General features: G+C 36.8%; 3 protein-coding genes across 5 annotated transcripts in view; 1 reads left to right on the top strand and 2 right to left on the bottom strand.

Annotated features, from left to right (window-relative positions):
- Positions 1-65: 65 nt before the first annotated feature.
- LOC119830754 (mediator of RNA polymerase II transcription subunit 15) lies at positions 66-8,115 on the bottom strand. 2 transcript variants are annotated; one of them, XM_038353893.1, is made up of 11 exons: positions 7,817-8,115; positions 7,337-7,476; positions 6,397-7,032; positions 5,641-5,829; positions 5,078-5,207; positions 4,423-4,598; positions 3,463-3,623; positions 2,972-3,093; positions 2,551-2,653; positions 1,078-1,298; positions 66-719 (listed from the first exon to the last, which is right to left on the bottom strand). In XM_038353893.1, the coding sequence occupies exons 1-11, from the start codon at positions 7,900-7,902 to the stop codon at positions 605-607; spliced, it is 2,079 nt and encodes a 692-aa protein (XP_038209821.1). In that variant the 5' UTR covers positions 7,903-8,115; the 3' UTR covers positions 66-604. The 2 variants fall into 2 exon arrangements, with proteins under 2 accessions (XP_038209821.1, XP_038209812.1); XM_038353884.1 differs by having other exon boundaries at positions 5,641-5,835; positions 7,817-7,902.
- A 1,076-nt stretch (positions 8,116-9,191) lies between these two features.
- LOC119830992 (probable RNA polymerase II nuclear localization protein SLC7A6OS) lies at positions 9,192-12,716 on the top strand. Its single transcript, XM_038354195.1, has 5 exons — positions 9,192-9,350; positions 9,744-9,921; positions 10,347-10,633; positions 11,528-11,709; positions 12,392-12,716. Exons 2-5 carry the CDS (start codon positions 9,775-9,777, stop codon positions 12,688-12,690), a joined length of 915 nt encoding a protein of 304 aa, XP_038210123.1. The 5' UTR covers positions 9,192-9,350; positions 9,744-9,774; the 3' UTR covers positions 12,691-12,716.
- A 2,082-nt stretch (positions 12,717-14,798) lies between these two features.
- The window catches only part of LOC119840851 (zinc finger protein ush), a 169,078-nt gene continuing 158,823 nt past the window's right edge, over positions 14,799-25,053 (bottom strand). For both annotated transcript variants that reach the window (XM_038367637.1, XM_038367629.1), the window contains exons 2-3: positions 17,426-19,317; positions 14,799-17,208 (exon numbers count right to left, since the gene is read on the bottom strand). In XM_038367637.1, the coding sequence (XP_038223565.1) occupies positions 16,825-17,208; positions 17,426-19,317 (2,276 nt within the window). In that variant the 3' untranslated portion in view covers positions 14,799-16,824. The remainder of the gene's footprint in view (positions 17,209-17,425; positions 19,318-25,053) is intronic.

Below are 25,053 nucleotides of genomic sequence, written 5' to 3'. Positions count from 1 at the left end.
TAAACGCGATTTATTCATTATATTATTAACCCGACGTTTCGAACACTTTGCAGCGAGCGTGGTCACGGGGAGACTGGAGACTTCTTCTTTAATGACAACTCCCAATTTAAACTAATAACATTTTGTAATACTTTTACAAACCGCATACATTTTTATTGTATTTTCGGGTTGACTGGGTAAATTTAGAGGAACTATGTTTCTTAAAAATACTTCTGTTAATAAATTTTTTTTAGTTCAAAAACCTACATATATGCATTTTAAAAGTTCTACTAACGTTTGAGTTATAATGTTAAAAACACGACAAAACACAAGCATATTTTGGTCAAAATTAATTAATATCAAAATATGTAACCTCAAAAATAAAAACTAAATTTTTCTTGAAAACAGGAAATGCAAAATATGTAATGATGCTGATTATGAATGAGACTTTTTTTTCTTCTTAAAATCTTCCTTTGAAATAATTTTCTATACATCTACACTTCTTTCACTATATTTATCACTATCCGCGGGAGGCCATCCCATTAAACACTTCACTAGACTTCACATAAACACAACACCGCAAATTTCAATCTAGGTTCAAGCCTAGACCCAGCGTGGTCTGGATCTAGAGTCCCAGTGCTGGTACGGGCGTGTACGTGACGGCTGCGGGCGCGCACGCTTGCCTCACGCTCATCTCCCAAGCGTTTAAGAGTTCGCCCACTGAACAGCGTTTTGGTAATCTGAAATAATAATTTATTATTATTTATTGCGGAGTCTATACAATGTATAAGTGCATGTCTTAACAGAAAACGTTTTTCTTATTTTTTAAATCAACAACAAGTTTTGGATTTTAATTCCTCGTGTGTGTCATAGCTACATTCACATGACATTGCTGTCTTTCTTAATGCTATTGATGCCACACACATGATTCTTTCTTTGTTGTCTTAATTGGTTGTTTTTAAAATTTTCACATGCATTCATAGTACATAACATTCTAGAATGTTAGGTGTTATTGCCACCTAATCTTTTGACTCTTTTCAAATATTTGGTTTAAACTTGTCGTGTGTTGACTTAAATGTATCATTGTTTAGCCCGCACCTTGCACACCTCGCGTCCATGGCCCTTTCGACCCTCGCGAGGAACGGGTGGGGGCTCTCCCTCGCGGCCCGGGGGCGCAGCCTCGCGGGCGCCGACACCGGGTAGTCACGTGGCACCGACACGTGCACCGCCGCCACGCACGGCAGGCGGGCGTCGTCCAGCTGCGCCGTTAGCGTAATGGCGCCGGACACGCCGTGCGCTTGCAGCGGGTCGAGGGACACCTGCGAGAGCGAGATGGAAGATACAAATGTGACACGTGTGGGATAGACAGAACCGAGTCGGGTGTGAAGTGGAAACAAAACAATTTATTTAAGACAGGGGCGGGCCGAAGGATATTTGTTAGAGCTGAGAGAGCGAGATGGAAGATACAAATGTGACACGTGTGGGATAGAGAGAACCGAGTCGGTTGTGTAGTGGAAACAAAACAATTGATTTAAGACAGGAGCGGGCGAAGGATATCTGAGATAGGAATGGATGGAGATGTGTTTAAGTATACTTCGGCCGTTCAGAGAATGCGTTCCTAACACCTATCAGTTAGTCACGACTAGTGATGGGCACAACATAACACTGAGTTCGTTGCCGTTCCTCCAAAATGAACCGCCGCATTATTTTAAGACTATTTTCGTTTTAATTTGGCGGAATCATTTAAAATTTATATTTTCGTTATTTAAGTGGAAACCAACAAAAAGTAATTCATATAATAAAATTGAATGAATAATTGAATGTGTGTACAGAATATTAATCAGACTCCAATTCGCTTGAGGAGGTGGTGTCTTCATCATCATCTTCGCCTACATGTATAATTATATTATTATCAATAATAATTATATTTTTATATTTCATAAAAGTTATTTTATAGTCCATTATTTTCAAATTCTTAAAAAGAAAAACAAAACGTATTATTTTATATTATAAGTATAACTGTATAAGAACAGATAACGATACTTGCCTGTTATTTTTAGCGCAGCACTACAAATATGAAGCGCTGACATAACCTTGTAATAGCGAAGTATAGATTTAGAAAAATATTGTTTACCAAGTTATATTTGACACTCAGTTTGGCACAAAATTATAACATTCATTGATTATTGATATAATATTTTTTTTTAATGCTCATCAATTGTTAAAACGGTAAACAACCAGCAAAAATATTTTTATTTTAACTGCAACGCCATTACAAAGTTACGTCGTCAGTTCATTCGCGATGTGTCAGGAACGCTTCTATGAACGGCCGAACTATAATTTTTGTAATTACTAGAGTGAGATGGAGAATATAACAGTGATGGGTTCCTTTGCAGTGTTACTCGATGATGAGCGTGAATGAGATGGAAGATATGATTTACCACGCGTCAGATAGAGAAACTAGTCATTACCAAACGTAGACACACTTTTTAAATAAGGGAGCCACGTGGTTCGGTAACCAGAAAAATGGTCCACTCTATCTTTATGCCAAGTGTCCCTTGAGTAACTTACTTTGAACCTAGAGTCGAGTCTTGCTATCTCTCCCTGCAGGACGTCAGGTATGTCCGCTGGTGGCTCCTCGTATTTCGCCAGCTTTTGTGGTGCCGGAAGGTTTCTGGTAATAAATAGGTTATACATAGTTAATATTATGGAACTTATTACTATTGTACTATTTATATAACATAAAAGTTAAAGGCAAACACAAATATAAATAAATAAAAGCTTTATTGGTTGATTAACTGATTTCAAGAAAAAGAGGAAGTTCTCCAGTTGACTATAATTTTTTATGTGTTTGTTATCTACTTTTTACTAGGTGAACTGATTACACACGTAGACAATTAAATCGTTTTTGTGTGTAATAAATATTTCATAAAATAATACCTAATTTTTTTTATTTGTATGCATAAAACAAGAAACAAATAGTAATATATACTTAATCTCAGGCCCGTTGAGTGCGTCGAGCGTAGAACCGAACGTGCGCTTTAGCGTGTGGTTCGCGAGCGGCGACTGGAGGCAATTGTTAACTACTTCCAGTAGAGGATTGAAGATTTGTTCCTGGAAATAACGTGCGGTCATTTTGTTAATTTTTTAAATGCGTCTTTTTTAGGTTTCCTTACCCCAAAAACCCCGTTTTTTTAGGACACATCTTTTTTAGACTGTTTTATAGAAAACAAGGCTCTATCCCCTCTTCTTATATTTATTTAATTGAAAAAGGTGCTGCCTTTAAAATTACAGTAGAACTTACACCAAAATCTTGCATTTTTCAAAAATTTCACTTGAGACTGGCAGAGAGAGGTTTTTTTGAACACCCTCTGGTAAGATTCAGCTGGACCCTCATGTAACTAATGGACGCCCCCTAACACAGCACTTAAAAAACAACGACTCCAATTCCCACCACTCGTTCGAACCATCGAGTTCCCTCACCTTCCCAGCTGGCGGCAGGCCCAGGCCGACCCCCTCGCTCCGCTTGAAGTCCAGCTTCTCGAGCACCACCTCGCACTTGATCAGCGTCTCCAGCGGCATCCGCTTGTTGGGGTTCGACAGGATGTCCAGCAGGTTCTTCATTTTTGTCAACTTCTCCACGTCTGGGAAATATAATTCCACTCAATTTATATGACAATTTCATAAAAAGTTGCTGATTTCCTTCAGTTTTCTCCATCGTGAATTCTTACATTTTCCATGTAGATAAAAAAACTATTTAGTATACAACACTCTTTAATAAATTCTCCGAACAAACGCAACTAAACAAACATCTTCAAATTAATTCCCAATTCTTTTTAAAATTAACCAACGGCCACTCATCTACCAATACCAATCAATGATATATATCTGCTAGTGTATAAACTGAAGACACCCATTTCTATTGTTTTTGCTTCTGGCTCCGTTATCTATGTATCATTAAGCTCATGGACTTTTTCTCTTTAGGCCGATCCCAGGGTAAGTATTGTGCTCACAAATTAGTTAGCATGGCTGAGTCTGTCCAGATTGCCATGTTCATTTTTCTATGTTAATTTTTAAGTTATGTCAGTTTTAAGGTTATGTGGCAATAAAGCTTGTTTCCTTGCTTTCTTTCAAATTCAATCTCAATTTTATTTTTCCAACAAGTTATATCCTACTAATATTATAAATGCGAAAGTTTGTAAAGATGTGTGTGTGTGTGTGTGTTTGTTGCTCTTTCACGCAATAACTACTGAACCGATTGCAATGAAATTTGATATGTAGACAGCTGGACAACTGAATAGCATATAGGCAACTTTTTATCCCAATATTCGTACGGGATACGGTCTTACGAGGGTGAAACCGCGGGGCGCAGCTATTAAGGCATATTTGTAAATGTATGTTAATGGCCTATTCAAATAATCACCACCGAAAACATATACTCACTCTCCCCCTCATTGACCATCCGCATGACCATCCGCCGCAGCGGCTCGATGTACTTGGACAGCTGGCGCACCTTCTCGCGGTACGCGGCCTCGTCCCCCCCGGGGGACGCCACCCCCGCGCCCCCGCCGGGGGTGTTCAGCGACGACGAGGGGGACGCCACCATGCCCATGTTCACCCTGGTGTACAGTCAAGAGTCAATTAAATGAATTAAGTGAAGTCTGTACTTGTATATGCTAATATCATTGAAAGTTTATATAAGGGTGTTTAAGCATCTTGCCCAAATAAAACACCGCATCCAATTGTCAATTTGTAATATAGATGTGAATAGATAAATTTAAATTTCGACCCTTGAAAAATTCTATGATAATAATTTTATTAAAATACACAAAAGTTGAAATGAAATTAACTAATAATATTCACTGAATGGTATGAGATGAATTTTACAACATTTTTTATGCCACCGAAAAGTTCATGTGTAATTGACATTTTCAAACATAATTTATTAACCGATTTCAAAAAAGGAGGAGGCGTTAATTCGACTGTATTTTTTATGTGTTTGTTACCTCACAACTTTTTATAGGGAGAACCGATTTTGATGATCATTTTTATATTCGACCTATTTCAATCCCCAAATTCTCACTCTCCCTCCTCTTACCGTTGCTGCTGTGCGTGCAGCCCCATGTGGGGGGCAGAGGGCGAGGGGCTCCCGGCCGCGCCCCCGCACGGGCCCAAGCCTCCTAACGACGACATGGGTGAGGCCAGAGCGCCACCTAGAACTCCGCCACCTGGTAAAAAATGCAAGTTAGCTATAAATAGAAAAATAAATCTTTTTGATATATATAGATATAACATGCTTATGTTAATCCACTAATATTCTAAAAAACGAAAGGTTGTAAGCATGGATAGATGTTTGCTACACTTCACGTGAAAACAGCTAATAATATTTGTATGAAATTTAGTATCAAGATAGATTATAGTCTGGATTATCGCATACTCTACTTCTTACCCGGGTACCACGCAATTGACACCGCGCGATACAGATCGTTTTTTTATATATAACCCAGGAATAAATATGCAAGAAAAATTTCTATAAAAAACCTTACGTATGTGTCGCAATAAAAGATCTCTTAGTGATCGTCTTGTAGCTTCAAGTTAAAAATCTAAAAAAGATTTAATCAAAATTAATTCTAGAATTAAACATACTGTTTTCATACACACCCATAGACACAGGGCTGGGTCCGCCCATGTTGGGCGAAGATGCGGACGGCGAAGGGCTCTGCCTCAAGAACTGGCTCGGGGGCGGAGCCCTAGCGGCGTACCCGGCGCCCATCATCACGTCCGGCTTGCCTTGCCCCCTGCCGTGCATTTGAAGCATGTTCATGTTCACCATTTGGTTGTTAGACATGCCACCCACTGAAATAAGCCTCTCTATAGTCATATGTTCTTAAGGCTATAATAAGATATTATATCTTTTTTATTATTGTTTCTTTTTATTTGCTACAATCATTGTTGTTTATAATGCCTTACGCATGCCATAACCTATTCATATTGAAATTAAAATCTAATATGGACCCATTGAATTATTTATTTGTTTAACAGTTGAGTAAGAAAGTCAATAAAAATATGTCAATTGATAATGATACTGTTAGAATTGAAACAAACTTAACCAGATGCAGCTACTTTTTTTTGTATTATGGGAATTCCTTTTAAATGACATCATGTCATTCTTCAATATTTTAACTTTTACTGTTTTACTGTTACATAGTTAATATATTACATTGCACATAAGTTTTCTGCTAACTCCAATATTATCCTAAAACTACTGACCCAATTGCAATAAAATTTGGTATGTAGATAGCTGAACAACTGGAATAACATATAGGCAACTTTTTATTCCGATATTCCTACGGATACGGACTTACGCGGGTGAAACCGCGGGGCACAGCTAGTATGTGATATTGCTGTTAAACTCACCCATTTGATTTGACATCTGTCCTTGCATAGAATTCGGTACCATCTGTCCACTCGAACCACCCACAACTTGGTTGCACTGCATCTGTCCAACCATAGTGTTAGCACCAGACATTGGCACTTGCATGATATTTGACATGGACATATTCGGTATCATCTGCATACCACCAGCTGCCAACTGATTCTGGAGTTGCGAAGCCATGGAATTACCCATGGTCATGCCACCCACCATATTATTCCCCATCTGACCCTGATTCGGCACCATCCCCATCGGTCCTCCAAGCTTATTCTGCAACTGCATATTCAATTGTGGTCTTTGATTCAAGGTCTGCAGCAGATTAGTTGCTGTTTGAGACTGAGGTCCTCCTTGGGACACTATTTGTCCCTGCATCGACATCCCCGGGTTGGGACCCATCACTCCTTGCTGCTGCATCTGTCCCTGGCCCATGTTCATCATTTGGTTTCTCGTGCCCTGGGACGCCATGTTCTGTAGAGCGTTAATGGGATCTGTCGCCATTCCTGGCTGACTGTTTGGCCCCTGCTGTTGCTGGCCAGGTTGATTTTGAACTTGGTTGTTGGGCTGTTGATTTTGATTTGGTCCTTGTAAGTTAGGTGCTCCTTGGTTTTGTTTTGGTTGTGCTGTAAAAATAACATTTCATATAATCATTAAAGTTTTTGGAATAACAGTATAATTTATTTTACTAGCAACATTACTCTAATATTTAATTATTTATGCCAAAGCATCACACGCTGCACCTAATCCAGAATGAAAACTTGATCCTAGTTTAAAATAAAATCATCTGGAATTTACTGAGCATGTTTCATAGAAACAACCTGTATTTTCTTTAAACTATAAGTATAAACACAGCAGATCACTCAACTTTAAATTAAAAATAAACTTATTTTGTTATGTTACTTAGATTTAATTAAATAAGGTGCTTACACATCTCTCGCACATGTAGAATGAGCTTAGCTATCATGTTCATGTATTCCTCTCTATTCTTAGCCTTCATGAACACATGGTTTTCCATTTCACTGCTGTTCCTGGCCACTTGCATGCCTGATCTCTGGATCACATCCTCTCTGTAATTTGTATTGGAAAATTATAGTATTTTATTACTCAAACACATATGTCATTTATGATTTGAGGTTTCTTCTCTCTATATTATGATGAAATGCATAAATGGATGAAATTAACACTTAAAACTGAATTTAACATCAAAGCGATTTTTATTTAGAAAATTGTGTAGGCATTGTGTATTATTGATGTTTCTTATAGATATGCTGTAATCTAAAGTAAAACAGGCTTAAAGAAAAATACTTTTATAGACTAAAAAACAATATATGGTAAACAATTTGTACTGATCTAACATTAGGGATTTCCCCTGTTCTTACAGTTAAATATAAACCTATAGGTACTTACATTTTTGCGACAATCCCTTGTCGCGAGCTTTGCGTGCGCCAATTGTCATCTGAAGCCATTGTGTTAAACTGTTTCAGATTATCCATCTTAATACTCTAATGATAATTAATCAATACACAATTTCCACCGATGGTTTGGTATTTACTTATTTAGTTGTTATGAGTGATGCATTCGTAAAACATACTACATGAGATTTACGAAATTCACGATAAGCTATTAGTTATTGGTTTTGTTACTCCAAATAAACAATTAACTTATTATTTTACAAATTTCGAGTTCATTACGACTGTAAGACGCGAGTTATGTGACAATTTGACATTTGACAAATCACAATTCACAACTTTTTTTTTTTTTTTTTTTTTTTTTTTAATGGCAATAAAATTCACAACTTCACGATCACGAATCACGATTGACAAAATACGATCGGCAATTGGCACGGCAATTTGACTTTTGAGACATTTTACTCATAGTTTAAAAAACTACTATTTTAATATTTCACAGACCAAGAAAAAACTGACATCAAAAAATCAATATAAGATAAATAAGTCTTTTTACAAAAAAAACTTATTTGTTAAAGCAAATACATAAGAATTAAGTATGGCATTACTTGAATTGATTTGAAAAGACTGTTCACTACTAAAACGTTTATTAATAACTAGCATACCCAACCATGCGTTGCTGTGGCTGAGTAATAATTAAAAATATTAAGATTATAAATTATTGGGATAATTAATCGAAATAAAAACTATCTCATATCTTGAGTTGGACCAAATTACACATAAAATGCCGAATTTCATCAAAATCGGTTGAGTTGGTGAAAAGTTCATTAGGAACATACGTCATGACACTGGATTTTTATATATTAATAATATAATATGATGCATTTAATGCCCCCATTTCACAATCGACAGTGTTGGCCCTTGTTGGGCCTACTCTTCAAAGGTTTTGCCGCGGTCCAAGGTTCCCCTTTACAATCAACATCGTTGGCTCAACAAACGTCAAAGGATCAACACCATTGCCGCAAATAGCCTTCAGTGTAACGTAAAGTGGCAGTTTGCAGCAAAGAGTAGCATAATATTATCATCATTCAATTAGTATCATCAAAATACGTTGAATGGCTTTTGCGTGAAAGAAAAACAAGCATTCTTATTATTATTCTGGCCACATTCTTCCAATCCTGATAAAGTTATAAAAAAATTGTTATAATGATAAAGTGCGTTTTACTGCTTATTCATGCAAGTATCCGGACATATCAGTTAAAATGATAAAAAAATTATTAAAGAAATTTGTTATCAAAAATAAGACTTGGCTTAAAGGTCTCGTAACCAAGCCATTAAATATTAAAAAAAAAATGAAAAGTCAAGATTCTAATGTCACTGTCTAGTGTCAAATTGAAAAAAAAAAATTAAAAAAAAAAAACAAAAACAGACGCAAAGTGCAAACCATAAACGTGAAGGTGGATTTTGATAGTTATTTACACGTGCAAAAATATTTTTTATAAACTATTCTGCAATACGCACTCCAGCGGTAGCCGGTTAGTCTTTCTTTATTTGCCTTTCATTGGGGGCTTTTATTTTCATATTTCCTTCACACGATGAAATCCTCAAAATAAAATATAAAAACATCATTCTTATCTCGCAATTGGAATATTCGATTTCAAATGGCATTTTGATTGGGTAAAATATAATATAAATTTAAATGATTATGGATACGCAATATAATATCAAAACATGGGGAAGTATTTTCAATATTATGAAAACGATTACATATTTAATATATTATTTTTACCGATACATGTATGAATAACGATCATTTCTGTTTCAATCTTGTTTATTTTATGTATATTAAGTCATATTGCTTAGTATCAATCACGATAATTCGTCAATCAGAAAAATTACCTATATCCAATTTTTACACAATGTTTCAGTGACCAATATTTATAACTTTATTTCGAAACAATGGCATCATCAACTGTATTGAGAGTAAAACGAAGACTGCAGGACAATCCACAAGATGCTCTGGTCTTGGTCTGTAAACGCCGTAAAACTGATACGGAGGAAATATCACCATCATTGTTTGTTTTCAGAGGAACTGTAGATAATCAGGTATTTATAAACACTACGAAAACGTTGTTGAGAAGTTTTAAAATCTTTTTGTATATAAAATCGTATATATACATTGTATATATAGAAGCAAAGGTCAATCTGACAAGTGGATCTATAAACACAAAACAAAATTTCTGAACCAATTGGGCTGAAATTTGTCATGCAGATATCCATTATAATGTAGGCATTTGTTAAGAAGGATTATGATAAATTCTACCCCCAATGCATAGAATAGGGGATAAAACTTTGAACTATGAAATTTTATTTTGACCATGCAAGCAAAGTTGCAGCCATGGTAAAAATAGTAAAAATAAACAATAATTGATCATTATGCAATATTCTTTTATTTTTAAATCCAGTTGTATGTTATTTTATTGGGGTGAGGGTTATAAGCCTTCTGAGTTCATCATTTTCTGGTCTTCCAGGAAACATCCCAACTCAAAACGATCGTCCCAAAAACCGAGATTAAATTGAAACCAAAAACAGATGTTGATGATATCATCAAGAAGATTCGGCAGGAAAGGAAAGACACAGCCACCGAGAATAGATATGCTATCGTTAATTTCAACAGAGGAGTCAAAGATGACGATGATATTAATTTAGTTGATTTAGAGGCGACAGGACTGGATGGTGATGGTGCAAAGTTCACATACGACTTGTATACTGCTATTAAAGAGGATTTCGATATATCTATGCTGGATAATTTGGTTAGGTGAGTTAGCAAACAACAATCTTAATGTATATGAATTGTGTGCCATGTTGTTTATCCACGATAGACTCCTAAACTAATCAACCAATTTTAATCCAATTTGCACACCATGTGCAGTTTGGTCCAAGTTAAAAGATATGATAGGTTATATTATTTCAATTAATATAAATGACTGCCCGGAGCCGGGGCGTCCAGCTAGTATATAATATCATTTATATGTATCATTATAGTTCTCTGCATAAATTCAATATGTTATTCTCTCCAATTAAATAGTCACACCAGCTATTTCCCTACCTACAATATTTATTCATGTTTATAAAAAGTACTACCAAAGTAAAAAGATCTATTATCGTAAAATACTAATAATAAGTGATTATTTATTTTAGTCTCAATTAGAATCATCTACTTTACCTAAGTATGTCAGCTTATCAACAAACTCCAGCCTGTATGCTAGACAATGATTTGAAAAATGTTTAAAGTATTTACAAATTAAGGACTTTTTAACGGATTTTAAACGCGATTTATTCATTATATTATTAACCTGTAAAGTGTTTGAAACGTCGAGTTAATAATATAATGAATAAATCGCGTTTAAAGTCTGTTAAACTTTTTAATTTCTAAACGTTTATACTCGCGTCAAATCAAACACAAGAAAGTACTGAGTAAAGTAAATCTCTTTATCAACCGACTGTTAATAACAAAGGAGAGTCTCAATTTTATTGCATTTTTTTACTGTTACTTGATAACTCAATAAATATTAAACTGACATGATTCTTGTCGTGTTTGATGGAAATTCATGGTCATTTCCTCCCATTTTAGAATTTGAAGTGGTACTCCTTGCCCCTAGGAAGCCAGAGCCATTTTTTATTTCCATATGAATATTGTACTATATTTCAGCATTGAAAACTACGAAACGGATCTGATCCTAGGCACATATCGGGATAACGGGTCATCCGACGAGGCTGATGATGATGATGACTCCAATGATGAGAACAACTGGAGGAATGACTACCCGGATACAGAGCCAAGTAGTATTGATGAAGATGATATGATTGCGGCCATGGAGCGGTGTGATATAGGTTATTATCAAATTCATAGGTGTTCTGCAATACATTTAATTTTGAATTTAAAATGATAGCGTTCTAGAGAACATAGTTTGCTCTTCATTCATTCATGAAACTTGTGAAATCAGATAAAAATCTAGACATTTTAAGTCATTTAAAAAAAATTCATTGCCCTATATTATTGATAAATATAATTTATTTAGTTTCCGTTTCAAATTTTCAAATATTTACAAGCAATATGTTTTGGTCGAAGAAGTTTGTAAATTCACCGAGTATCTAAACATATGTATGAGTAAATTCTTTGCATAATACATAACTGGGATATATTTGCGAGAAAGCCTTACAAAAGTAATGCGATTATAACTTAAGACGTTTTGAATATGACATAATATGTTTGCTTTATTGATACGCCTCAATCTGAATTATAATTAGAACTGTTATTTTTGGAAAAGAAAATGAAACTACTCGGTCGTGGGCGGGTCAGGCACCTAATTTAGAAGGAACTAGCTTTTGCCCGCGGCTTTGCACTTTAAATTCGAGCTATGTAGTTTAATGCATATAAACATAAACCTTTCTCTTGAATCACTATCTATTAAAAGAAACCCATCGTAATTTTAAAGACCTAAGCATACAGACACACAGACGGCGGAAAGCGACTTTGTTTTATACTATGTAGTGATACCCTTCTCTATCTTAGATGATCTATCCAGTGATGACGGTGAGGATAAAATATACAACGACCCGCCGGATTTATTCAACGAGGACGTTAAGAGATATGGTGCTGCCTACGCCAAGTATAAAGCCAGAGTAATAGCTGAAGAAACTGAGGTCCTGGACAGCAAAAACCTAGTCCACTGTTCGAGGATAAAGGATTTGGACGAGGAATCAATTGATGGATATAAGGATGACAGCGATAATGGGTTTTATTATGGCCAAGATGAAGAGACTGAACAGTTTTGTGAACAGTACAGCGATGATGTGTATAATCCAGACTGATTGTGTAATAAATTGATTGTTGTTTAGAGGTTGTTTTCTTTTTAGAGTTTAATTGCCTGTTTTAACTTCTGGGTGTTTTGTATTTAAGTTCCCACACATACATCTCATTATGTCTTATAGATCTATTTAACACAACTTCACTATCCCATTAGTGAAGTTGTGTTAAATAGGATATCCGAGATTCTGTCATTTTTGGTGTTGTCAATTTATAGTTTTAGCTATTCATTTGAAGAACTTGTGAAATTTCATACAGAGAACTGCTGATATATGTAGATGGAAAGATCTGGTCTATTGAAGCTTTAGGATGGTTTACCATCTGCATGGTTCCCGCGCACTTGCGGCAAGGGGACTTCAAAATCACATACATTTTTATATATTACTAGCTGCGCCCCGCGGAATATCGAATGACGACACCATAAATTACAACAAATCATGACAATCTGAATAATCCTATCCTACTTGATATTATAAATGCGAAAATTTGTAAGGATGTGTGTGTTTGTTGCTCTTTCACGCAAAAACTACTAAACCGATTGCAATGAAATTTGGTACGTAGACAGATGGACAACTGGAATAACATATAGGCAACTTTTTATTCCGATGTTCCTACGGGATACGGACTTACGCGGGTGAAACTGCGGGGCGCAGCTAGTATTTGATAATAATGCGACGACGACTATTATTATTAACAAAAAATTTGATGATTCGCTTACACTGCTCGGTACATTTAGGATGTCAACCGCAACAAGTTTTTGTTTTGGGGCCTTTGATCTGACGAGTGCATTATTTAAATTCTGTTCCACATAACATCTAAATTATCAATTAGGTGAGTAATACCAGCGTCACGCTGTAAGAAACAGTTATACATGTAATAATGGGTCACTCTCAAGTAGTCCATGGCAAAGGCCAGGACGTCCAAAAAATATCTTTTTTTCGTAATGTTTGCTCGTATTCGTATAGACGAATACTGAAAGAGCACTCTCACTAGTAAAGCAATCATCAAAATACAAACAAATTTCAATGTCGTGAAGTACAAACCTACAAACGACATCTATAGTTTAATCTTGTAAAGTATCATATATTATCACGACGTCTATCGACGGACTAAGGAACTCTCTCAGTTAAATATAAAATTACATTTGCAGCTTTTACTAATACTATTTTGCTTATTTATATTTACAATTAATCCCAGCCTTTATCAATTAAATGCATAACAAATAAATTAAACAATTATTTCGAGCAGAAGAATACTTCGCTGGCTTATTTTATAAAAAATGCACAATGCATGCAACATATTACTATAATTGACAACAGATGGCGTAAGTATCATAAAGTTTGAAACCAGAGAAATCCTACTTAACACTTTCTTTTGTAGATGTTATATTCTTCGGTAGTTGCAAACAGGACATGTAGTGATGTATTAATATTACTAATTATGTGAACACTTTTCTTGTGTACCTAATCTTTAAAAAACCGAAATTTTTATTTTCAAACAACTTCAAAAAAGGCTGTAGGTCATCATTTCGACTGTATTTTTTTTGTAATTATATTTTTATACTCATACCATTTAACAGAGTGAACCGATCTTCATCATTCCTTTTATTTGAAAGCTGCACCAGCTTTTAAATTTGGACTAGATTCGTTAATTTGAAAGCGGTTCGTTTAATTATTTTCATATACATGTTTTCCGTATGACAATAGAGGTTCCTCACCCGAGAAAATTACTTTGTCTTTTAACCAAATTCCATGTAAGCAGTTCGATTAGTATTAGCATGGCCAAATTGTCACTATTAAAAAATAAATAAAAGAAACAATATATTTGTGTTCCATTTTTGAAAATTTACTACTGTCATCTGCAAAATGCATCAATTCGTATTTCGATGTAATACATGAGTACATTGTGCAAGTGAACTACGGAAAATGACTCTACTCTGTCTGTATACCAATTTTTATAAAAAATCCATTCAGTTGCTTCAGCGTGATTGACGGATAGACATCCAAACAAACAAACTTTCTCATTTATAATATTTAGTGATTAGAACATATTAGAATGCTGTAAAACCGAAGCTTACTAAATATAAAGGGTTTATAACTAAATAAAACTCGAGTTTAATATCAGATAAATAATAATTTATTGTCTGGCGCATTTATACACTATCAATGCAAGTTTACATCACTTTTACGTTATAACTAACAATGGCGTTACATTTCGTGATATCTATGTCTAAACGATATTCCTAGAACAATAAGTATTCTTGAGAGTTACGTATACTTAACGTTATTTCAAATACAATAAAATCACTACAATGTTAAATAAAATTAAATTTACCTTTTCAATAAAGGCAGTATGACTATATTGAGTCAATTTATATGAGGTCTATAGTATTCAATGGCTTTTCAAGCATTAATATTGGACATTATTTCTAGGAATATCATATAAACTTATGAACGTAATGAACAATGAAGTACGTTTGATGTTTCAACATTGAAAATTGCAGAAATTTATTTCAATTATATTCGAGATAATTTTTAAGATATACACAGAATACGGCATGCCTCATCAGGACGCTATTGATTACAAAGGTTTTAGTGTTATTGTACATTTAGAAGTACGTACAGTGTATACCTCACGTAGATTTTCATTTAGTCGTAATTATATACTATATATGACGGGTAAAGGTAGGGAGGATTATTTCTAGGCAAAAAAGCCAATCAGGTTGTTGTCGCTGTAGCAAGAAGTATAATTTTTTTAAAAAACACGACAAAATTTGAAAAGATTAAAAAAGGAGCAAAAGCGAGGGAGTTTTCACAATAAATTCGTTGATAAATAATGTTTTTTAACGTGTCTTTTTATATTTTAAAACCGTAATCAATAGATTCATATTTTTAGCCTTTTCAAAATCTAACCCAAACCCTAGCGGACTAGAATCGAACTCTTGTTACTCGAGATTTTCAATTAGATGGTCCTCCAAACGAGGTGGTCCTCCTTACCTCTACCCTCCATAATTTTGTAAAACACGATCAGTTAACCTGATGTTGCCATATTTGAGACTTATTCCCATTTTAAGACAAGCACAAAATGATTACACAAAATTTTTATGGAACAAGTCTTGTATTCACTTAATCTACAATTATAATTAGTGAGATATCTATAAATGCATTACGATTAACCTAGCGGATGCTTTGGCATAGACAAAACATGGTACTTGCTCTTAACAGATTAATTTGTAACGTGAATGATTTTGCCTTCAAATACTTGAATATCGGTTGCATATACGTAATATTTTAACGTTTAGCCATCTACTGATACGTATCACATTTAACAATCTAATTAATATAAGCTTTTAGCTTTATTCAGATTCGGTAGAGAAATATGTTTCAAGAACATTTTATGAATTAGTACGCAATTCATGCATACAGAACATTGATATGATAAAAATATCGTTTACGTAACTTGGTTCAAGTGTAGAGGACTAATTATATCAGCAATATCATTACAGAAGATTATAGCAAGAACACTGGTTGGTGAAACGTGGAATGAGCATTTGATTGCTTGGCAAAGTAAAGAGTTAAATACCTAAGTCTTATGAGTAAATATCAAACAAATTAACAACAAAGAAAGAACAATCTTAGAACAAATGGTAATAAAATTTAGTTATAATGCGATAATATCTTTACAATTATTTACAATTTTGGTATTAACGTATACTAATTAGATGAAGAGGTTAATTTCCTAACAATAACTACTTATATTAAAACAATTACTACTGAACAAAATTTTATGTACACTAGCCGAGATTTTATTTCACCCATCAGTCTACACAAAGAAAAAATCATCAATTTTGATATGCACAAAATCGATATACTATTTTATTATTGCACATAATATTCATTAATTCCATAAATAGAGAATATTTTCATATTTATGATATGATAATTGTTAAACAAGCGAAGCAGATTTATTCCTCACGCCAATATGTTAAGTGATTTTAACCAAGATACAGATAAATGTCAGATTGGAGATTTAAAACGTTATATCTATTACAAATAATATACATTATAGTTTAAAAACAGTAAACGTGAATGGAAGTATTAGAATTTGTTATCTATGACATAATTTTTAAATATGGCAATTCAAACGACGGGGGCGTCCTTGACACGCGCGGGAACGTTGTTGTTGGCTGTTGCGTCTTGGTTTGCCGCGGTGCAATAGAATTGTTTGTGCGCCTTGTATGTGTTGACGTATTTGAAGGGTATGTTACAGGATTTACAGTAATTCGGCGTGTCTTCGTCGAGTTCTGGTTCCTTCTTGATGTCGGCGGAGGGTATGGGGGACGTTTCTTCGGGCTCGGGGTCTTCAGTGGCGTGGACGAGTCGAGCGTGTCGGACCACGTTGCCGCGGTAAGTGGAGGTGTAGGCGCAGCTGCCGCAGCGGTGCACCCTCTCACCAACAGCTGGGCTGGGGGAAGTGGTCTCCCGATTGTCATCTTCGAGCACGCATGAGATGAAACTCTCCTCCTGAAATTTGATTTATAATTGAGTTTATGTTGGGACAGAAAATATGATTACAGATGTCAGTTTGGAAAATAATAAAAGATATACTTTTAAACTAACGCAGATTTTTACTCTCCAATACTTAGTTTCCCTATTTTATAATTTTTTAGAGCGTAACACGAATAGATAGATTTAAGAATATAAATAAGTATTTTAATAACATACAAGAATTAATACCAACCTGTAAATCAGCAGGTTTCTCCCGGAAGTGCATTCGTATGTGAGTGCGCATTCCTCGGAGCGTGTTTCCTCTGTACCGGCATATTGTGCAGCGAAAGGCCTTAACTCCAGCATGAGCTTCCATGTGCCGCTGAGCAGCAGCCGCAGTGGGTGACACGACCTCACAGCACGGGCATTTCCAGCCACCCTCAGATCCGGACGTTGGTCTCGGCACTTCAGGTAAACTTCGAGGAGACCTCGTTTCTCTCTTGGTGCAATAATAGGATTGGTGCGTAGTCAAATTGTCCAAGGAGCTGAAGTGGATACCACAAGCGAGGCAGATAAGCTGGCGGTATTGTGGTGGCGGGCCAGGTTCTGGTGGAGCTGGACTCACTCTATCTTCTCCACCACCAGCTGAACAGTAATGCCTTTTGTGTATACGGTAGTTCTCATATTGGCAAAATACGATATTGCACTCTTTGCATTTTGACACACCTTGTTTGACTAGTACTTGAGGCGACGCTACCGTTACGGGCAGTTCTGTGGCAAGTCTCAAAGCTAAAGCTGGTGGTATTATTGGCGGAGGTACTACAGCTGGAAACTTGTCTTCGGGCGGTGAAGGAACACTTGGAGGTTTCGGTGTAGGATCTCTTGAATTTCTCCGTCTTCTCTTGGGTGAGCTTTCTCCACTGGGTGATGAAGATCGTCTCGAAGGAGAGGGTGTAGCAGGAGAGCCGGGTAATGAAGGAGCGCATACAATCTGCTCCGGTGTAGCTGAACGTAATCTATTCTCTTTTTCATGTTCATCAGTAGTTACTGATTCAGGTGTGCGGCGAACACTCAGATCTAAAGGAGTACCAGCATCTCTGGGTGGCTCTCGGGGCCTGTTTGCAGATTTAAGGACTTCAGCTTCTTTCCCGTCTGCGTTGAGATTTGGTAACGCTCTATTGATTGGTTGAAATGTTCCATTTGGTAATAAGAAACAAGGAGTATCTGGATCTGGCAATGTAGTTCCAGGTAAAGTGCTTGCACTTCGTAATAATGAATATGGAACAATTAGAATTGGGTTAGTAGGTAGTGCAAGGGCATATTGGCTTTGGGCTGGTGGAGTCGTCCCTGGTGAGGGTGGTGCAGACCCTGAAGTAACTGATCCCGCTCTAGCAGCCGCTAATGCTTGCTTCACGACTTGTCTCGTATTACAGTAATGTGCTTTATGTGCTCTGAATGTTTTGACAGAACTAAAATGTATGTCACAGTCTACGCAATATCTATCCTGTGCTGGTGAGCCTTCTGTTGCCTCGCCGTTTGAGGTAGGCGTTGGTACTGGTGTACCACTGCTGACAGGTGATGATGAATGCATCCTCATGTGTCGGTTCAAACTAACTTTTTTGTCAGCACTATATGAACAATATGTACATGCATATTGTTTGCCTACCGGCCGTGCTGCCTTTGCTTCACTGGATTCCTCAGTGGCTTGTTCACTAGAAGAATCATTATTATCTGTTTTCGATCTTCTTTTAGAACAGTAATGTTCCTGATGGGCTTGAAGAGTACTCAAGGAAGAATATCTTATACCACATGGTTTACAAGTGTAGCCTGGGGGCGTGGCAGCCGCCGCCGGGAATAGACCTGGGAAGGTTGCTGCCGTCAGAGCTATGTAGTCTCTTGCTTGCTGCGTGGGTGGTGGCGGTGGGGAGGGAGATGGTGGTTCATGTTTAAGTGTCGTCGCTTGGGGAGCGAGCGCTGGGTCGGTAGCTAGGCTTGTATTAAGGCGTAGGCGTGGAGGAGAGGAAGCAGATCCCTCCGAAACTGGAGACGCTCTTCCACTGGAAGCGACTCGCTCGCCTTCCGAACTGGGCGTGCGAGGTTCTCCCGGCATCGCCTCGTTCTCGTTTCCCCATTCCTCGTCCTCACCTGCAAGGAATAAACGCACTATTAATCACACATGTAGATAAGTAAATGGAATTCAGAGTGGTACGTACATACAAATAAAAACAAATCTACAATATCGCCTCCTATTAGTGTTGTTAATAGCGGAGCGATGCTAAGTTGGCAGTGGTTTTCTCGCGATAGTCGTCACTCGTCACGTTTCGCTCGCTATCTGTCGACGTCAGTCAGATCAGGCTTCGGTCGAGGCATACATTAGCGCTCCTAATTGAGACGTGCTCGCGGTATGTAAATTTCACCGCGTGGGTGGGGTGCGGAGTTTTCAAGAAATGCAAGTAACGTTCTACTAGGATACCCGTGAACGGGTGAAATCAAGGGGTCGATCTGTCAATAAGCAATGAACCGGTCGCGTCGTAGCTCGTCCATCAACATCGCGCGTGAGTCTGCCCTCGAACAGTAGCAAAACAACAAAAAGTTAACGGACCCTGTTGTAATTGGATCTGATTTCCAGAAAACGTTCGCTCACCTTCCTTTTTGAGCGACAACGATCTCGACTGAGCGAGGAATTAACCTATCTTTCGCACAACGATCTCAACTCAAAACGCCAATTAATGAGAGGCTCAACTTCATTCTCCTGCCCCTGTGAAGATCATTATATGGGCACGACAGCGAGATGGACGCGACGATTGGCGCGCGCGCAGACCGCCATCTCGCGGTAACGAATACCACTTGAATCGGATTGCATTCGGGTCACGCTATCCTAGGAGCGGTTCGTTTCGATTGGCCGTTACGATGCAGCGGTGACACCTGATTGGTCTGGCTAATGCTTGCTTTATCTGACGGTTTAATGTCGGCGTCATAGCGAACGCGAGTTTATCGCCGTTCGTTAGTTGCGTTCGAGCTCCCGTTTTTCGCTAAATAAGTTATAAGTTGCGATTGTTCGGAGAGGTTGAATGTTCAATCAGATAGATGGCGTGACTCGGTGTCGTTTAAGCAACGCTCGCGGACAGAATGTCGATTCGTTAAATGATATTCATCAGTGCCCTTTTGTCTTATAAACATGTCAAATATAGTGGCTAAAAGCCCTTTATATGAGGGCAGACATGCAAATAATTATTTTAATCGCAACGTCATGTGCCCGCATGGTGCTGCTTTGACTAGAGCGCAAAGACTAGACGCGATATCTTAGTCTAAAAGCTTATTTGATAATATTCTCGGTTTGTATTTATGTAACCAAAGCACAATAAATCTTACTTATTTGTTAAACTGTCCAAAACATGACCATAAACATTGCTAACACAAAGGTGCAAGAAAAAATACAAAAGTTATATTGTTGAGAGCATTTACCATTCAAACATCGAATGTCCAAACACGCCACAAGCGCTATTAAAGTGCCATTCAAAATTCTATAACCAAGCCGACAACTGAACACGTGCCTACATAACAGAAAAAAAAAACAAAGCCGCCATCTTGTCCTTATATTTATCAGATGGAAGATCAGGCTCCAATTAAAATAGTCGTGCATCGAGACGGTCACAATCGACTTGATATAGATCTGTGACGGGGGTGACCGATCACCTAGTTTATTCGATATCTGATACCACTACCTGTGATTTTATATGCTCATACATATGATTAAACACCCGAACAGGGTAATGTTTTGTTTCGTTCAATTTGACATGAATAATTGTTGTGACTAGATCGTTGAACTTTACATCTTCTATCTTTTCGATGTTGTTTTCCCGCCACTGATGACAGTTGTTTTAAATGTCAACAGGCTATGGATGGCTGCGGTATTATCTCGAACAATAATTCGAATTTACAAGGATGAAACAATAATTTGTTTAACGTATAAATACGTTAATATCATAGTTATTCGAGATCCGCAGTGAAATGGGTAAAATTAAAAATAGCTGTACGTTAAATAAAAAACATTATCTTTGTGTATCAATAATAATATTGTGCGCCTTAAGCCATGCACAAGCGAGATATCGACGTATCCCACGCTTATCTTTTGACAATTATTAAAAATTTCGCGTTTTTAATTTCTCCACGGCCAGCTATACACAGTTTTTTATCTGTGGAAACATGTTGTATCTGTGCGCGGTGATCTTGAACGACAGGACATCGTGCGTCACGAACCGACATTTACATATCGATACACAGCTGTTGCTACTGACGATTGCACTTGCTGATTCGAGGTGTAAGCTTTCGTGTACTTGAGGAAAAGGTGACGGGATGAGTTGATTTCGTTTCACGCTCTGTACATATTATACAAGTTGTCAAAATTGTGTTCGTAATTTATAGCAATAAAGCCAATGAATAGCGCCTTTTTGTTTCTGGTTTACTTCTTTCAAGGAAGTGAGGATTGTTTATGTTTCCCATAAATCATTATTTTTATCGTTATTTTCTTTTAAAGTAAACGTGTGAGAACGTCTTTATTTTTATGTAATATATATTTATGTAATATATATTTATGTAATATATATTTAAAGTACGTTTTTATATACTTTAAATATTATTTACTTTATAAGTTCCTGTAGATAGCTGTTTCATTCTTACTTTTTTTATTTTTTACACATTTCTAGGGCTGTTTCGTTACAAAATAATGAAATATAATAGTTTAAAAAAACTAAAAAACACGCTTTGACAAAAATCACATTTTGCAAATTGAAAACTGGAATAATGTTATCAAATTAGTGTATTTTCATCGGTCCTCAATAAATCTACAAAGTTTGAACGAAATCTGGCCGTTTAAAGTGGGTCAAAATCGCGCCCAAAGATGTCGGTTACAAACAAACATACAGGTGAAGCTAATAAAAAGCGTGTAAAAACAATAATAATTAATTAAATTATCTTATACAGTCATATTAATAATAATTATCATCTAATAAATTTGACTTAATATGCAATAGCTAAGCCAATTCACATCAATTATATAAATTCGATAGCCTGTGAAAAGCCTATATAAACAAAGCTAATCACTTTAAAATTTAACAGCGTATATTAATCCAAGCAATTTAAAACAAACCACACTCATATAACCTATATTTTATAAGCAAAAAAACGTGTCACAGTAAGAAATTCGCGTTCGCGTTGAGGGCAAAAACGTCACCCGTAGCTAGATAAGGCTTTCCTTGCGCGTCCTCTATAAATCTTGATGTCGTGATAATGCATACAAGTACATCAAATTACATGTACAGCACGTTACTATAAGGTGATATCTTGTTTTGTGGTTGTGTGCGTGCTCTGTTGTGTGTATGGCACCTGGGATTTGATAAGGAGTTTGAGGATATTATTATTGCTTGGATATTATGTATAGGTTATTGCGTGAAAGAGCAACAAACACACGCACATCCTTACAAACATTAGCATTTATAATATTAGTAGGATAGTAGGAAGTAGGATAGGATATTTGGACAACTTCAAAAATACGTTCAACACAATCCTACAATAATTGGCGCACCGATTCAAGCTCATTTTTTATTTTATTTACATATTGTATATATTTTTGGCCATACGTTACTAAAGCACTTCGAATCTATGTTCACGTCTAATTTTGATTAGCGTCTTTCCCCATAAGTCAGGGACAAAACACGGCACTGCACTCTCGATATTTACATAGCAATCGCTTTTTTAAATCTATGCAAAACGCGATCCCAGTACCCCCTCACATGCGACCTCATAACACCACGTCAATGGTGAATTAATATTATAATTGCGACGTCGATTGCAACCTGCTCTGTGTTTTAAATGAAACGTAAGTTTTAATAATCATTAATGTTTTAAAACAATTGTTGAGTTATGTTAGCGATATGAGAATATGGGAATAATCTTACACGTATGGGTAGGGGTAGTGGTGGCTCAGTGGTGAGGATCTCGGACTTTAAAATCGGGTAATCGAGAAGTCGGGGTTCGAGACCAGGCGAGCGTGCAGGAAATGAATTGATTTTTCAATTTATCTGCAAATAATATCACCACTGCCCGAAACGGTGAAGTAAAACATCGTGAAGAAACCGGCATGTGTGAGAGTCATGTGTGACGACATGTGACATCTGCCAACTCGCACTTGGCGTGGTAGATTATGGCTTAAACCCTCATAGTAGGCCTGTGTACCAGCAGTGGGAACATATATGGGCTGATGATGATTATGGGTGTGCACGCTACAATTGTTTTGTATCTCAATGGATTGTCATCTAATGGTATTAATGCATAAACAAGTGTACATTCTAACTCAAAGCGATCTGTTTTTTCCATCAGTTTGCGTAATGACAGGACCATCGACTGTCTAAAAGACCCTAGCGAAATTCCACGAACGAAATCTGTAATTAGCGTAGTAAGTTCTGTTCCTGGGAATTAATTATCTACACAAAATAGCAAGCGTTCCGGTTCACTAAGAAATGAAGATAAAATGATTATTAGGGCACTATCTTGAGTTCGTACACTCACTGACGAGAAACAACACAATTTTCTTTAGATTTTCCTATCGTTACAATACGTATATTAATTCTGAAGTTCTTAACATCGACTTAGAAACTCCGTGCACATTCTACGAAAGCGATTGCACCATCAATAGACGATACCGATAAATGATAAAGTTGCGTACGCGCCGCTGGAGGCGTCAAAAGTGGGCGTCGTGACGCGAAACGTGACGGAATCCCGCGCCCAATCGTATCGATCTCGATTTAATTATATGATCGTATAGATTGAATATTAAAATATCGATTGTGGTCTTGGGTATTTCCAAAATTGAAATCGCAGTTTGGGGTCCCATTGGGAAGAGATGGATAGTCCAGAACTTTGGACTCTGGTGGGAAAGGGAAAGAGATGGCATAGACATCGTAGATTTATAGCTATTATTCACAGACTTGCTAGCATCTTCGACAGCTACAAGAGCGAACAAAAACGTCATCGCAAATGTCCAATGTCTGACAAAAACTTCTGGTCAAGTTATAAAACAAATTCTCCCTAATACCTCAGGACTTCATGAAAATAGACCTAACACTCACAACAAACTCTGGTTAAATCATTTTATTCAAAAGAACCACATCTTAAGTCGAGAGTCTACTGGAACGAGATAGACAACTCGAACTATGAAAGATACCTTGAAGAAGACGATCTTTCCGCTTCGACTTCGCCCGTGGTACACATATAGCCCATATCACTCAGTGCAGTTACAGCTTTCTAATGGTGAAATAATTTTTGAAATCGGCCGATGGTATTTGCGTGAAAACGTTACAAACATACAAAGATACAAAAGTTTCCCCTTTATAATATTAGTGTAGACTTCCAAGTTTCTAGGGAACTTTAAGAAGACAGGACATCCTACTAATATTATAAATGCGAAAGTTTGTAAGGATGTGTGTGTTTGTTGCTCTTTCACGCAAAAACGATTGCAATGAAATTTGTCACGTAGACAGCTGGACACCTAGAATAACATAAAGGCAACTTTTTATCCCGATATTGCTAAGGGATAACGACTTACGCGGGTGAAACCGCGGGGCGCAGCTAGTTCCTATATATAGGTAATACACTCACAGTGTCGCTGGTTGAAATAGTGAAGACGCCGATCACTTACCGTCAGGTGATCTGAACCGTTGTAGCGTCCCCCAAAAAAACTTCGCGCTCTTACTGCCTGACATCAGCCAACCATTATCGTATTCAATGCGTGATTCGCTTCGAATTTTCTCGAAGCGCGATAGTGTTCCGCAAAAGATCTCCGATAGGCGACTGGGAAATGCATACGTCATTACTTATTCCGTT

Source organism: Zerene cesonia, chromosome 1 (assembly GCF_012273895.1).
Source record: "Zerene cesonia ecotype Mississippi chromosome 1, Zerene_cesonia_1.1, whole genome shotgun sequence".
NCBI lineage: Eukaryota > Metazoa > Arthropoda > Insecta > Lepidoptera > Pieridae > Zerene > Zerene cesonia.
This window is presented reverse-complemented; position numbering and strand designations above follow the sequence as displayed.

Excerpts from the sequence above, each read along its gene's own strand:
- LOC119830992 (XM_038354195.1), top strand. The coding sequence starts at position 9,775 with ATGGCATCATCAACTGTATTGAGAGTAAAACGAAGACTGCAGGACAAT. Across the intron at positions 9,922-10,346 it reads GAGGAACTGTAGATAATCAG|GAAACATCCCAACTCAAAAC; the intron begins GTATTTATAAAC and ends CTGGTCTTCCAG. Across the intron at positions 10,634-11,527 it reads ATGCTGGATAATTTGGTTAG|CATTGAAAACTACGAAACGG; the intron begins GTGAGTTAGCAA and ends ACTATATTTCAG.
- LOC119830754 (XM_038353884.1), bottom strand. The coding sequence starts at position 7,902 with ATGGATAATCTGAAACAGTTTAACACAATGGCTTCAGATGACAATTGG. Across the intron at positions 4,599-5,077 it reads CTGCACGCACAGCAGCAACG|GGTGAACATGGGCATGGTGG; the intron begins GTAAGAGGAGGG and ends ACTGTACACCAG. Across the intron at positions 2,654-2,971 it reads CTCAACGGGCCTGAGATTAA|AAACCTTCCGGCACCACAAA; the intron begins GTATATATTACT and ends ATTTATTACCAG.